Below are 15,441 nucleotides of genomic sequence, written 5' to 3' on the forward strand. Positions count from 1 at the left end.
ATTGAGGGAATTGCTTGTAGTCTCTTAAATTTGACTCAATTCTCTATATGTTTTAGAAATGAGGCCTTTATCAAAGACACTTGCTATAAAGATTGATTTCCAGCTTTCTGCTTTCCTTCTAATCTTGATTGCATTGATTTTACTTGTGACAAAGCTTTTAAATTTAATGTAGTCAAAATTATCTATTTTATATTTAGTAATGCTTTCTGTCTCTTATTTGGTAATGAACTTGTAACTCACTTAAGTTCTCCATTAAGAATTTGGATTTTCTACCACTTGGTGGATATATGTTTAGTACTAATATGATTTGATTATCTATTACAAGATGCAATTTCCTTCCTTCTCTTTTAATTACGTATATTTTTGCCATTTATTTGTTTGAAATCAAGACTGCTATCCCAGTTACTTTTTTTAACTTTAGCTGTATGTCTCTCTACTTCAAGTGTATATCTTGTAAACAACATATTGTAGGATTCTGACTTTTGATACACTCTGCTATTCTTTTTTTTATGGGAGATTTCATCCCACTCACATTCAAAGTTATTTCCAACTGTGTATTTCCCTCCAATCCTATTTTTCCTCCTGTTTGTCCTCTCTCTCCAATCCTTTCCCTCTTAACCAATGTTTTGCTTCTGTTGACCATTTTTTCTGGTTTGCCCTCTCTTCTGTCATTTCTCCCTGCCCCCCCCCTTACTTAATGTCTTCCCCTCTTACTTCCTTCCAGGTAAAACATTTCTATATTCAAAAGATTATGCATATTATTCCCTCTTTGATCCAATACTGATGAGAGTAAGATACAAGTAATGTCCATCACCCACCCTCCCATCTTTTCCTCCACTGTAATAGGTCTTTCATGTCTCTTCACATGAAAAAAATTTACCCCATTCTATCTTTCTCTTCCTTCTGCATCAAGTGTATGCCTCTTTCTCTTCCCTTAATTATTTTTTATGCCATTTCTTCCAATTCACCTTCTAACTGTATCCTTTGTCTATGTATATTTCTTCTAGCTGCACTATTAATGGTACAATTTTTAAGAATTACAAATATCACTTTCTCATGTAGGGATGTAAATACCTTAGCTCCACTGAATCTCTTTTTCCTTTTCAGGATTTTCTTAGGTCTTAATATTGGAGATCAAATTTTTGGTTTAATTTTGGTCTTCTACTTATTAAAATTTGAAATCTTTCTATTTCATCATTTGACAATTTTTTCCTCTTGATGTATTCTGCTTCATTTCACTGAGTAGGTAATTAATTCTTGGTTGTAGTTCTAGCTCCTTTGACTTCTGGAATATCATGTTCCATGACTGGCAGTCCTTTAATGTTATAGCTGCTAAGTCCTGTGTAATCCTGATTGTGGCTCCCCAATATTTTAATTGCTTCTTTCTGGCCACTTGTAACATTTTTTTCATTGATTTGATAGTTCTGTAACTTGGTTATAATGTTCCTTGGAGTTTTTATTTTGGGATCTCTTTCCTAAGGTGATTGATAGATTCTTTCAAAATCTATTTTGCCCTCTGGTTTCAGGATATCAGGAAAAATTTTCCTTGAAAATTTCTTGAAAGGTGCTGTCCGGGTCCTCCTTTTGATTATGGTCTTCAGGTAGTTTAATGACTCTGACATTGTTTCTCCTGAATCTATTTTCTGGGTCCGTTGTTCATCCAATGAGGTATTTTATATTTTCTTCTTTTTTCATTCTTTTAAGTTTAATTGAGTCTTGATATTTCCTTCTTTCATTAGTTTCCACTTGCCCAATTCTAACTTCAAAAGAATTGTTTTCCCCAGTTTGCTATTGTCCTTTCTTTTCCATTTGGCCAATTGTACTTTTTAGGGAGCTGATTCTTCAGTGGATTTTTGTATATCCTTTTCCATTTGGCCAATTCTATTTTTTAAGTAGTTACTTTCTTTTTCCAAGCTGTTGACTCTTCTCCCATAATCCTCTTGTATTGCTTCCATTTCTTTTCCCAATTTTTCTTTTGCCTCTCATATAACTTTAAAGCTCTTTTTTGAGTTCTTCTATGAGTTCTTTCTGGGTTTGCAACCACTTCTATTCTTGTTTGAGATTTTGCCCAAAGGTGTTTTGACAATTACTATTCTCTTCTGAGTTTGGTCGTGGTCTTCCCTGTCAGCAAAATAACATCCTATGGTCGATTCCTTTTTTCTTTTTTTATCATTCATCTTTTTTTTTTTTTGTCTTTTTCCTTTTTTAAAAAAAATTTGAGCTCTCCTCCCAGAGTGGAAAGGGCACTTTCTTAGGCTTCTTGTGCTAGGGGCTTCAAGTGCTGGTTCTTTACCTAGTGCTGCACTGTTTTTGCCCTGAAGCACATGGAGGATGCTCTCATCTGATGCTGCACTGAGGGGATAGGGTAAGGAGTGGATGGCACTGTTGAAGGTTGTAGGGAGTCTGGCAGCTTACCTGGTCCTGAGTGGGGATCATCGTGGTAGAGTCTGGCATGTGCCGAAGCTCACTGGGATGTTTCAGTGTTTCCCTGGGACTATGCTGAAGCATCTAGAGGTCTGGATCCTGGAGAAAGTTTGTTTGCCTGGGTCTACACTGAAACACATGGTGCTTCTCAGAGCTAGAGTCTGCCAGTTTCCTGGGCTATCCTCAGGCATGTACCAGGTACTGGTGTTTGCATGTGCCTGCTCCAATACAGTGGGGCTCAGGATATCTCCCACTGGTTTGCTGACATGGGGCTTGTTGCTGGTTTGCTGGGATGCTTCTTGTCCTGGAATGCACTCCCCTTTTACCCAAATGAGACAGACCTTTCTCTCAAATCTTCCAAGTTTCTTGGACTAAGAGATAGTTTCACCTGGTCTTTTTGTTGGTTCTGTTGTTCCAGTATTTATTTTAGGGTGCTAGTTTATGGTTGTTTGGAGGTGAATATGGGAGAATTATGGCAATTTACTGCTTACTCTACCATCTTGCCTACTGGAAGTTTCTCTCCCAATTCTATTTTTTAAAAATATATATAATTTACTTTTCAGTTCTTAACATTCACTTCCAGAAGAATTTGAATGCGAAATTTTCTCCTCATCTCTCCCCACCCTCACCCCAGGACAGCATGCACCCCATCAACCCCTTCCTCCAGTCTGTCCTCCCTTCTATTATGCATCCTTTTTCTATCCCCCTTCTCTTCTCTTTTCCTGTGTGGCAAAGTAGATTTCTATACTCCATTGTCTGTAAAGTTTAATTTCCAATTGCATGCTAAAACAATTTTTTAACATTCATTCTTAAAGTTTTGAGTTCCATATTCTCTCCCTTCCTTCCCATATGCCCTCATTGAGAAAACAAGCAATTCAATATAGGTCATCCATGTGTAACAATACAAAGCACTTACATAATAGTTATGTTGTAAAAAACTAACCACATTTCTTTTTGTTCTGTTCTGTTCTTCATTTATTCCATTCTCTCCCTTGACTTGTCCTCTCTCAATATTGTTTGCTTCTAAGTATCCCTTTCCCCAATTTGCTGTCCCTTCTATTATCTTCCCTCTCCTATCCCCTTCCCCCTAACCTTCATCCAGGGTAAAATAGATTTCCATATCCAAATGAGTGTGTGTTAATCCCTCCTTAAGCCAAATCTCATAAGAGTAAAGTTCAATTATTTCATCTCCCCCCTCTTCCCCTTCATTGTGAAAGCTCTTTCTTCACTCTTTTATGTGAGATGATTTGCTACATTCTGCCTCTCCTTTTCTCTTACTTAGTACACTTCATTCAACAGTAAATTTTATTTTTTTAGGTATTCTCTCTTCATATTCAGCTTACCCTGTGCCCTCTGTGTGTGTGTGTGTGTGTGTGTGTGTGTGTGTGTGTGTGTATTCCTTCTAACTACCCTAATACTGAAAAAGGTCTCAGGAGTTACAAATAACATCTTTCCACGTAGGAATGTAAAAGTTCAACTTTAATGAGTTCATTAAGACTTCTCTTTTCTGTTTACCTTTTCATGTTTCTCTTGATTCTTGTATTTGAAAGTCAAATTTTCTATTCAGCTCTGGTCTTTTCAACAAGAATGCGTGGAAGCCCTCTATTTCACTGAAATTCCATTTTTTCCCCTGAAGTATATTCAGTTTTGCTGGGTAAGTGATTCTTGGTTTTAATCCTATCTCCTTTGACCTCTGAAATATCATATTCCAAGCCCTTCGATCCCTTAGTGTAGAAGCTGCTAAATCCTGTGTTACCCTGATTATATATCCACAATGCCTGAATTGTTTCTTTCTGGCTGTTTGTAATATTTTCTTCTTGATCTGGGAACTCTGGAATTTGGTTACAATATTCTTAGAAGCATTCCTTTTGGGATCTCTTTCAGGAGGTGATCAGTGAATTTTTCCATTTCTATTTTGCCCTCTGGTTCTAGAATATCTGGGCAGCTTTCCTTGATAATTTCTTGGAAAAATGATGTGTAGGCTCATTTTTTTTTTTATCATGGTTTTCAGGTCAACCAATAGCTTTAACATTATCTCTCTTGGATCTATTTTCCAGACCAGTTGCCTTTCCAGTGAGATATTTCACATTGCCTTCTATTTTTTCATTCTTTTGGTTTTGTTTTATAATTTCTTGGTTTCTCATATAGTCATTGGCTTTCATCTGCTCCATTCTAATTTTTAAAGAACTATGTTCTTCAGTGAGCTTTTGAACTTCCTTTTCCATTTGGCCAATCCTGTTTTTACTGTATTCTTCTCCTCATTGGCTTTTTGGACTTCTTTTGTCATTTGGGTTGGTCCATTTTTAAAGGGGTTATTTTCTTCATTATTTTTTGTGTCTCCTTTACAAGCTGTTGACTCTTTTTTCATGATTTTCTTGCATCACTCATTTGTCTTCTCAATTTTTCTTCTACCTTTCTTACTTAATTTTTGAAGTCCTTTTTGAGTCCTTCTATGGTCTGAGCCCAATTCATATTCTTCTTGGTGTCTTTAGTAGCTTTGATTTTGTTATCTTCTTCTGAGTGTGTGTTTTGATCTTCCTTATCACCACAATGACTTTCTATGATAAGAATTTTTTCTGTTGTTTGCCCATTTTTTGAGTCTATTTCCTGACTTTAATTATTTGTTCAAATGGGGCTCTGCTTCCAGGCTGGAGGGTGCGCTGTCCCAAGCTTCAGGATTTTTTTGGAGTTGTTTTCAGAGATACTTCTGGAGCACTGTAAGTTTTTAATTCTTTCAAGGTGGTAGGGTCATATGAGCTAAGCAGAGATGATTACTATTCTCCTGGCCTGTGCTCTGGTCTGTGAATGACCATACACACTCTTTTCTGCTCTGGAACTGTGATGAGGGTCCCTGCTCTACTGCAGCCCACAAGCTCTAGCATGCTGGCGCTTCTTCTTAGGGAATGCCACCCAAAACCATAACTCAGGTCTGAGTATGGGCATTGCAACAGAGTCCTATCTCCAGGGCCAGAAAATAGACCCCTTCAATCTCTTTTTGATTCTTTTGACCTCCTTACCCTCTGTGGGCCGAGAGCTCCACTGCCATGTCAGTGCATCCCAAGGCCTTCTCCTGGATTGCTGAGGCCTGGTATTTCCTGGCTCAGCTTCCATTGCACTGTGCTCCACTCTCACCTAGGCATGACAGACTTTTCTAAGTTGTCTTTGGTTGGAAAATTACTTTATCTTGTCCTTTTGTGGGTTCTGCCACTCCAGGAACTATTTTATGGCATTATTTAAAGGTGTTCAGAGGGGTTTGTGGGAGAGCTCAGGCGAGTTGTTGCCCTTTCTCCATCATTCAGCTCCCTTAATGATCTTTTATTCAATGCTTATGTTCCACGATGTCTCTGTAGCCTCTGACACTGTTGTTCACCCCGTTCTCCTTGATACTTTCTGCACTCTAGGCTTTTGTGACACTCCTCTGTCATGGTTCTCTTCCTCTCCATCTGACCACTCTGTCTCCTTTTCTGGATTCTCAACCAGGGCATTCATGATAATTGTGAGTGTCTTCGAGGGTTCACTCTGCTCATCAGCTCCATGGGTTCAATAATCATATCTATGCTGATGATTTTTAAATGTTCTTTTCTAGGACCAGTCTCTCTGATGACTACAATGCAACAAAATTACATTTAATAAATGCCCATTGAAGAAAGGATTAAAATTAACTGGAGACAAAAGAATTCATTCTCAAATAATTAATGAGTCAAAGAATGAAGCACTGAAAAATTAATTTCATTAAAATTTATAACCATGAGAGAGTAAAAACTAATATCTTGAAATGCTTTCATTAACAAGACATAAAGGACTGAATTAATAAATAAAACTTGGAACTGATTCTTCACATCTAATAAAGAAGAAATGAGTATCATTAATTTTTTTTCCAAATGCAGATTAAACCTACAATTTGAGAAAACTGCATGAATATTTTTAAAATCAAGACACTAAGAGAAAAGAAAAAATGGACAATTTAAATAATTCACTCTTAGAAAAAGAAATTGAACATACTATAACATATAACATATTACTATAACACTTATAGTAATAAGTGAATGCTCAGCTGGAGGGGGAACAGAGGGTTGTCACCTGATGTATTTAAAGTCAAATTTTACCAAATATTCAGAAAATAATTAATTCTAATATTATATAAACTGCTTGAAATAGAAAAAGAGGGGATTCCACCAAATTCCTTGTAGGACACCAATAAAGTCTTGAAATCTAAACCAGGGAGAATGAAAACAGAAAAATTATAGAGCAATATCCTCAATGAACACTGATGCAAAAAATGTAAATAAAATGTTAGCAAAGAAGCTATAGCAACGTATCACAAGGATTATTGAGAAAGCAAATTTTAAAAGCCTAAAAATTGACAAACAAAAAAAATTAAAAACCATAATAACCACCAAGACCACATGAAATCTGTACCAGTAATGAAGGGTTTGTTCAACTATTAGAAAACTATAAATATAATTGACAATATTAATAACAAAAATGTGATTATAAAAAATAAATTTAAAAGCTTTTGACAGAACACCACAACCATTTCTAATTTTCTTTTAATATCTCATTTTATATGTAGGTCAAGTATCCATTTTGACTTTATCTTGCTAAATGGTGAAATAGAATTTTATGCCCAGCACTATACTGCTTTCCAGTTTTCCCAAAAATTTTTACCAAATAATGAATTTTTTCCCAAATCTTATGTCTTTACACTTGTTAAATAAGAGGTTATTATATTTATTTGTTGCTATACATTGTATGACTACTCTATTCCACTGATTTACTTTTCTATTTCTTAGCCAGTACCAGATAATTTTGATAATTGTTACCTTATTTTGATGTCATACTGCTAAATCTTCTTGACTTTTTTCCTTCCAAATGAACTTTGTTATTATTTTTCTAATTCATCCCAGTAATTTTTTGGTTATTTTCATTGTAATGGCACTGAATATATAAAGTAATTTAGACAAAATTTTCATTTTTATTATATTGACTCTGGAAACCAAAATATCTTAAAGAGTTCAATGAATAAAAAGGTAGTAGAGTCAGACCATTATCACAGTCTGAACTGTTTCCTGTAAATGTGGGGACATAGCAATTATCCATAAAATTTTGCTATATACAGTTTGCTCATCTGTGTAATGAACTAGAGAAGGAAACAGAAAGAAAATGTGTCAAATAGATATTTCCTTTTTCTTTTTTTAAAATTCCAATTTATTTATTTTTAGTTTTCAACATTCATTTCCACAAGATTTTGAGTTCCAAATTTTCTTCCCATCTCTCCCCTCTGCCCTTCCCAAAATAGCACACATTCTGATTACCACTTACCACAATCTGCCCTCTCCTCTATCACACCCCTCCCTTCTTTTTTCCCCATCCCCTCTATTTTCTTGGAGGGCAAGATAGATTTCTATACCCCATTGCCTGTATATCTTATTTTTCCAGTTGCATGTAAAAACAATTTTTAACATTCGTTTTTAAAACTTTGAGTTCCAACTTCTCTCCCTTCCTCCCCCACCACCTATCCCCACTAAGAAGGCAAGCAATTCAATATATATTATACATATACAGTTATGCAAAAGACTTCCATAAAAGTCATGATGTGGAAGTCTAACTATATTTCCGTCCATTTTATTCTCATCTTCAAGGCTATTGTTGTTGTTGTGTTCATCCTTCGTTGCTGCATTAGACCATACCATCAGAGAAATGATGTCTGTCCGTGTTCATTTTCGAAGAAGACCATGACATCAGAGAAACGATGATATGACTTGCACTTGACTTTGTTTTGAGTGAGGGAAGGCTGTGCAGGCCACCAGCCTTACTTCTTCAGAGCCATCTGAATCCAGTGACCAGATACTCATCAGGATGCACTGGGTGACCTTGACTCCTTTAGGCCAAGGTCTATGCAGGTCCTCACGAAGAATGAACACAACCCTGTGAGTAGACTTGGCTTCTCCTCTTCTCTCTGTCTCCTCTCCTCTTCCTTCTTCTCTCCAAAGGAAGGCAAATTTGGGTGGCCAAAAGAAGCCCAGTTGACTTGGGTTTTACTGGCTCCTTCTCTTCCCTTCCCTGAACGTTAAACCTACTGCACTGTGAAGCTCAGAAACCATGTGTCCCCTGCCCCCTGCCTAAAGGCTCTTTTCTGGACCCTCCTGGCTTAAGAGTGATTATCAATAATAACTGGTGCTGTTTCCCTCCCAGTCTGATGTCTTTCTTTTCTGTGCCTCATTAAAGAGTCCATGCCCTGGCTATGTCTTAAACAGGCCTATTCAATGAATGGGCCTTACATCACTCTAAGTGAGCACCTGCATAGACCATGGCCTAAAGGGGTCAAGGTCTCCCAGTGCATCCTGGGTCATCTCCATTCATCCTGATGAATATATGGTCACTGGATTCAGATGACTCTGGAGGAGAAGTGAGGCTGGTGACCTTGCACAGCTCTCCCTCACTCAAAACAAAGTCAAGTGCAAGTCATCAGCATTTCTCTGATATCAGGGTCTTCTTTGGCAATTAAGGATGAACACAACAACAATCCCTCCTCAAAAGTTATTACCTAATAATGCCCTCCTCCCACTTGGCCTCCCTTCTATCATACCCCCATCCCCCTGCTTATCCCCTTCTCTCCTACATTTCTGTAGTGTAAGATAGAGCTTCACAGCAAATTATGCATGTTATTCCCTCCTTAAGCCAAATGTGATGAGAGTAAGGTTCATTTTTTCTTTCTCACCTCTCCTCTCTTCCCTTCAATTGAAAAATCTTTTCCTTACCTCTTTTATGTGAGAGATAATTTGCCCCATTCTATTTTCCCTTTCCCTTCCCATTATATTCCTCTGTCACCTCTTAATTTTATTTTTTTAGATATCATCCCTTCCTATTCAACTCATTCTGTGCCATATATATATATATATATATATATATATATATACACATATATATATATAATCCCTCCAACTACCCTAGAACTAAGAAAAGTTTCAAGAGTTATAAATATTATCTTTCCATGTAGGAATGTAAACTTCAACAGAAGTCCCTAATGATTTCTCTTTTCTCTTTATCTTTTCATGCTTCTCTTGATTCTTATGTTTGAAAATCAGATTTTTTTTCAGCTCTGGTCTCTTCATCAAGAACACTTGAAAGTCCTCTATTTCACTGAATGACCATTTTTCCCCCTTTAGTATTATATCCAGCTTTGCTGGGTAGGTGATTCTTGGTTATAATCCTAGTTCCTTTGACTTCTGGAATATCATATTCCAAGCCCTAAGATCCCTTAATGTAGAAACTGCTAGATCTTGTGTTATCCTGGTTGTATTTCCACAATACTCGATTTGTTTCTTTCTGGCAGCTTGCAATATTTTCTCCTTGACCTGGGAGTTCTGGAATTTGGCTACAATGTTCCTAGGAGTTTTCTTTTTGGGATTTCTTTCAGGAGGAGATTGATGAATTCTTTCAATATTTATTTTACCTTCTGGTTCTAGAATATCAGGGCAATTTTCCTTGATAATTTCTTTAAAGATGATGCCTAGGCTCTTTGTTTGATCATGGCTTTCAGGGAATCCCATAATTTTTAAATTATCTCTCCTAGATCTATTTTCCAGGTCAGTTGTTTTTCCAATGAGACATTTCACATTGTCTGCTATTTTTTCCAGTTCCTTTGGTTTTGTTTTATAATTTCTTGATTTTTTCATAAAGTCATTAGCTTCCATCTGTTCTATTCCAATCTTTAAGGAATTATTTTCTTCAGTGAGCTTTTGGACCTTCTTTTCTGGTCAATTTTGCTTTTTAGGGCACTCTTCATTGGCTTTTTGGATCTCTTTTGTCATTTGGGTTAGTCTACTTTTTACAGTGTTATTTTCTTCAACATTTTTTGACTCTCCTCTAGCAAGCAGTTGACTCATTTTTCATAATTTTCTTGCATCACTTTCATTTCTCTTCCCTATTTTTGGTCTACTTCTCTTACTTGATTTTCAAAATCCTTTTTGAGCTCTTTCATGGCCTGAGACCAATGCATATTTTTCTTGGAGGCTTTGGATGTAGTCACTTTGACTTTGTTGTCTTCTGTTTGCATGTTTTGGTCTTCTTGTCACCAAAGTAAGATTCTGTAGTTTGATTCATTTTTTGTTTTTTTCTCATTTCCCCAGTCTTGACTTTTGAGCTCTTTGTCAAGGCTGTTCTCTGCTTCCAGTGGGGGTGGTGGGTATACTGTCAGTCACTCAATACCCCCACAATCTATGGGCCTAGAGCTTCAGAAACAGTCATTGTCTCTGCCCCTGCTGCTGCGGGTTCCTCTGCTTTCTTCCCCTTTTGCCACCCTGGGGCTGGGGCTGGACCACTCTACTCTCCCACACTGGTCCCGTAGACTTTTCTCACTTACTTTCCAATCTGTCCTAGACATTTTGGGTTCCTGAAGTTGAAACTGCCACAGGTGTGAGAGATTCAGTCTACCCAAGGCCTGCTCAGGTCCTGTCTGTGCTGGCACAGCACATGTTGTACTGTGTCCTGCCACCTGCCTGGTGTGACAGACACTTCCCCGCGATCTTCCAGGCTGTCTTGGGCTGGAGCTTTGCTTTACTCTGTCATTCTGCGGGTTCTGCAGCTCCAGAATTTATTTAGAGACATTTTTTAATAGGTATTTGGCTGGGCTTGGGGGCAGGGCTGTAGAAAGTGCATACTACTACTCTATCATCTTGGCTCTGTCCCCTCTCAAGCCTTCTTTCGGTCAAAGAAAAACAAGATTTATGAACACACCATCCAAGGTGGGTGTGATTCTAAAAATTTGCCATATTGACCAGATTCTTAAGGATTCTAAGCATTGGCTAGACTTTTAAAGAATCCAAGATATAGTTCCTCTGTCAAAGAACCAGAAAATGTTTCCTAATAGCTCTAGTTTACTGGTATAACAGAGAAATATGTACTTTGGGATGAACATAGATCTATTTTATTATAGATCATTCAAGTCAGGTTACTTAAGACAACATTTATATAAAAGATACACTGAGATGGGGGAGGAGCCAAGATGGCAGAGTAGAAAGACACACATATGCTAGCTCTGAACAAACAGCCCATAAAATATCTGTAAAGAAGAACTCCCAACAAATTCTGGAGCAGCAGAAACCACAGAACAATGGAGCAGATGAGATTTCTGTTCCACAGAGACCTGAAAACCTGACGCGAAAGGTCCATGGTGCACCAGACCCAGAGGAGAGCCCAGCCCTGCCTTGGTCCCGCAGCACCGAGAGGAGCAGATCCAAGCAGACTTCAGGGATGGAATCTCCAGCACCAGCACGGGTTCCTCCATCCACAGGTGACAAGGGTTGGTGAGACGGTCTCTTTGGCTGGTCGAGAGGGGAGTGGGGTGTCCCCATAACTCAGGTCCCCTCGGGAGGCAGCAGGGGGGGTGGTGGTGGACAGGAGCTCCCCAAGCAGGCAGAAGCCTAGATTAATTATTGAAGGTCTCTGCATAAACCCCCTGAGGGACTGAGCCCTGAGTGGTGGCTTTGCCCCCACCTGAGCACCTGAACTTAATCTCACACTGAATAGCAGCTCCACCCCCGCCCAAAGCCCTGAGGCTGGGAAGCAACATTTGAATCTCAGACCCTAAGTGCTGGCTGGGAAGATCTGGAGGTGTGGTGGGGGTGCAAAGAAAACTCAGAAGTCAAGTCACTGGCTGGGAAAATGCCCAGAAAAGGGAAAAAAAATAAGACTATAGAAGGTTACTTTCTTAGTGAACAGGTAATTCCTCCCTTCCTTTCTGATGAGGAAGAACAAGGCTTACCATCAGGGAAAGACACAGAAGTCAAGGCTTCTGTATCCCACACATCCAAAATAAATACACCATGGGCTCAGGCCATGGAAGAGCTCAAAAAGGATTTTGAAAATCAAGTTAGAGAGGTGGAGGAAAAATTGGGACGAGAAATGGGAGAGATGAAAGAAAAGCATGAAAAGCAGGGCAACACCTTGCTAAAGGAGACCCAAAAAAATGCTGAAGAAAATAAGACCTTGAAAAAGAGGCTAACTCAATTGGCAAAAGAGGTTCAAAAAGCCAAGGAGGAGAAGAATGCTTTCAAAAGCAGAATTAGCCAAATGGAAAAGGAGGTTCAAAACTCACTGAAGAAAATAGTTCTTTCAAAATTAGAATGGAACAGACAGAGGCTAATGACTTTATGAGAAACCAAGAAATCACAAAACAAAACCAAAGAATGAAAAAATGGAAGATAATGGGAAATATCTCATTGGAAAAACAACTGACCTGGAAAATAGATCCAGGAGAGACAATTGAAAAATTATGGGACTACCTGGAAGCCATGATCAAAAAAAGAGCCTAGACATCATCTTTCATGAAATTATCAAGGAAAACCGCCCTGAGATTCTAGAACCAGAGGGCAAAATAAGTATTCAAGGAATCCACAGATCACTGCCTGAAAGAAATCCAAAAAGAGAAACTCCTAGGAACTTTGTCGCCAAATTCCAGAGTTCCCTGGTCAAGGAGAAAACATTGTAAGCAGCTGGAAAGAAACAATTCAAGTATTGTGGAAATACAATCAGGATAACACAAGATCTAGCAGCTTCTACATTAAGGGATCAAAGGGTGTAGAATTTGATATTCCAGAAATCAAAGGAACTAGGACTAAAACCAAGAATCACCTACCCAGCAAAACTGAGTATAATACTTCAGGGGAAAAAATGGTTTTTCAATGAAATTGGGGACTTTCAAGCATTCTTGATGAAAAGACCAGAGCTGAAAAGAAAATTTGACTTTCAAACACAAGAATCAAGAGAAGCATGAAAATGTAAACAGCAAAGAGAAGTCATAAGGGACTTACTAAAGTTGAACTGTTTACATTCCTACATGGAAAGAAAATATTTGTAACACTTGAAACTTTTTTCAGTATCTGGGTAGTTGGTGGGATTACACACACACACACACACACACACACACACACACACACACACACACACAGACAGCACAGAGTGAATTGAATAGGATGGGATCATATCTTAAAAAAATGAAATTAAGCAGTGAGACAAACATATTGGGAGGAAAAATGGAGAAATGGAATGGGGCAAGTTATCTTTCATAAAAGAGGCAAGCAAAAGACTTTTTAGTGGGGGGAAAAAGAAGGGAGGTGAGAGAAAAACATGAAGTTTACTCTCATCACATTCGACTAAAGGAAGGAATAAAATGCACACTCATTTTGGTATGAAAACCTATCTTACAATACAGGAAAGTGGGGGAGAAGGGAATAAGCAGGATGGGGGGGGAGGATGGAAGGGAGGGCAGTGGGAAGTGGGAGCAATTTGAAGTCAACACTCTTGGAGAGGGACAGCATCAAAAGAGAGAATAGAAGCAATGAGGGGCAGGATAGGATGGAGAGAAATATAGTTAGTCTTATACAACAGAACTATTATGGAAGTCATTTGCAAAACTACACAGATATGGCCTATATGGAATTGCTTGCCTTCCAAAGGGAATGGGTGGGGAGGGAGGGAGGAAGAGAAGTTGGAACTCAAAGTTTTAGGAACAACTGTTGAGTACTGTTCTTGCTACTAGGAAATAAGAAATACAGGTAAAGGGGTATAGAAAGCTATCTGGCCCTACAGGACAAAAGAGAAGATGGGGACAAGGGAAGGGAGGGATGATAGAAGAGAGGGCAGATTGGTGATAGGGGTAATTAGAATGCTCGGTGTTTTGGGGTGGGGGAGGGGACTAATGGAGAGAAAATTTGGAACCCAGAATTTTGTGAAAATGAATGTTAAAAGTTAAATAAATTAAAATTTAAAAAAAAGTTATTTGAAAAAAATAAAAATGCACTGCAAAAAAAGCATTATTTATAATTTTGAGACTGTCTATAACCACTGACCATAAATTTCTTGATTGCCAATTAACTTCATTAATAAATTGATTACTAATTACCCAGAAAAAAAATAAAAGATACACTGAAATGTATTCTAGAAGATAAGATGTATTATTTTGGTTACTAATCTAACTTGGTAAGTAAATTAATGAAAAAATCTGTAACAAACAATCATGATATAGTTGCTTTGTTACATGTCTTTACATTTCAACCTCAGAAGTTATTTTCTTCTAAACTGACTTTCTGTAGCAATTATTTTCTTTTTAATTTCTGGAAATATTAGTGAAATGATTATGGTGACCTAGGCAATCCATCCCAGACATTCATTACCTTCGGTTTTGCCTTGTCTCCTCTATAGTGTCATAATTTATACATCACAATTTTATATCATTTCACCGTTATGAAATTTAAGTTTCCAAAAAGATCTCTGTTGATCAAAAAGTAACCACAATCTTGTCGTTTTCAGAACACACTCTTTTCATTCCAAGAAATTACAATCAAGCTAAATATTTTTGGCAAAAAATGTAGGGACTGCAAACAGTGTTTCTTGTATGTGTGGTGTGAATTCTATTACAGTAAAGTTCACAATGACTTGTACAGAAAAAATACTTACTGAAAATTATGATTTGGGCTGTGTGTTGGACCTAAAGAGATAAAGTAAACAAAAGTTATTAACAATCCATTACTAATACTATAAAAATTGAGAATCAATGATACAAGGCTAGAATTTGTGGCTTTTGTTTTACAGAAAATTTGTCTCAAGTCAAAGACTTTGGATTCCTTACTCCTAATTATATACTAGTCATACTGAAAAATACACTCTTAAAAGCAAGTAAGGAAAGTTCCTTTACTGATATAGGTAGAAGGATTTATTTATAGTTTATGGTCAAAGAATTTCCTAGAAACACTGAAAGGTTAAGTAACCATCACATGGCAGACCTGAACTGGAGCTTGGAGGTTGATTGCCTATCCATTATGATATACTGGTTCTGGTCTGGATGAAACTTGCATGACTTTAATTTTGGAGAAATTTTTGTTATGTACACTTTATATACACTTTAATGACTTTTCTTTTACTAAGTTCTTACTTTAGGGACCAATTAAATGGCATAGGTATTTTCAGTGATCCTGCCTAAATTGAATGATATACTGTTTAATTCCCTCTTAACAT

At 37.5% G+C, this 15,441-nt stretch overlaps 1 protein-coding gene across 3 annotated transcripts in view; it reads right to left on the reverse strand.

Annotated features, from left to right (window-relative positions):
- ROR2 (receptor tyrosine kinase like orphan receptor 2) overlaps nt 1–15,441 on the reverse strand; it is a 320,282-nt gene that overhangs the window by 30,412 nt on the left and 274,429 nt on the right. For all 3 annotated transcript variants that reach the window (XR_011967618.1, XM_072611895.1, XM_072611903.1), the window contains exon 4: nt 14,884–14,914. Coding sequence is in view for 2 of the 3 variants with exons in the window: in XM_072611895.1 (XP_072467996.1) it covers nt 14,884–14,914 (31 nt within the window). In the remaining variant the exon portion in view is untranslated. The remainder of the gene's footprint in view (nt 1–14,883; nt 14,915–15,441) is intronic.

Source organism: Notamacropus eugenii, chromosome 1 (assembly GCF_028372415.1).
Source record: "Notamacropus eugenii isolate mMacEug1 chromosome 1, mMacEug1.pri_v2, whole genome shotgun sequence".
Taxonomy (NCBI): Eukaryota; Metazoa; Chordata; class Mammalia; order Diprotodontia; family Macropodidae; genus Notamacropus; species Notamacropus eugenii.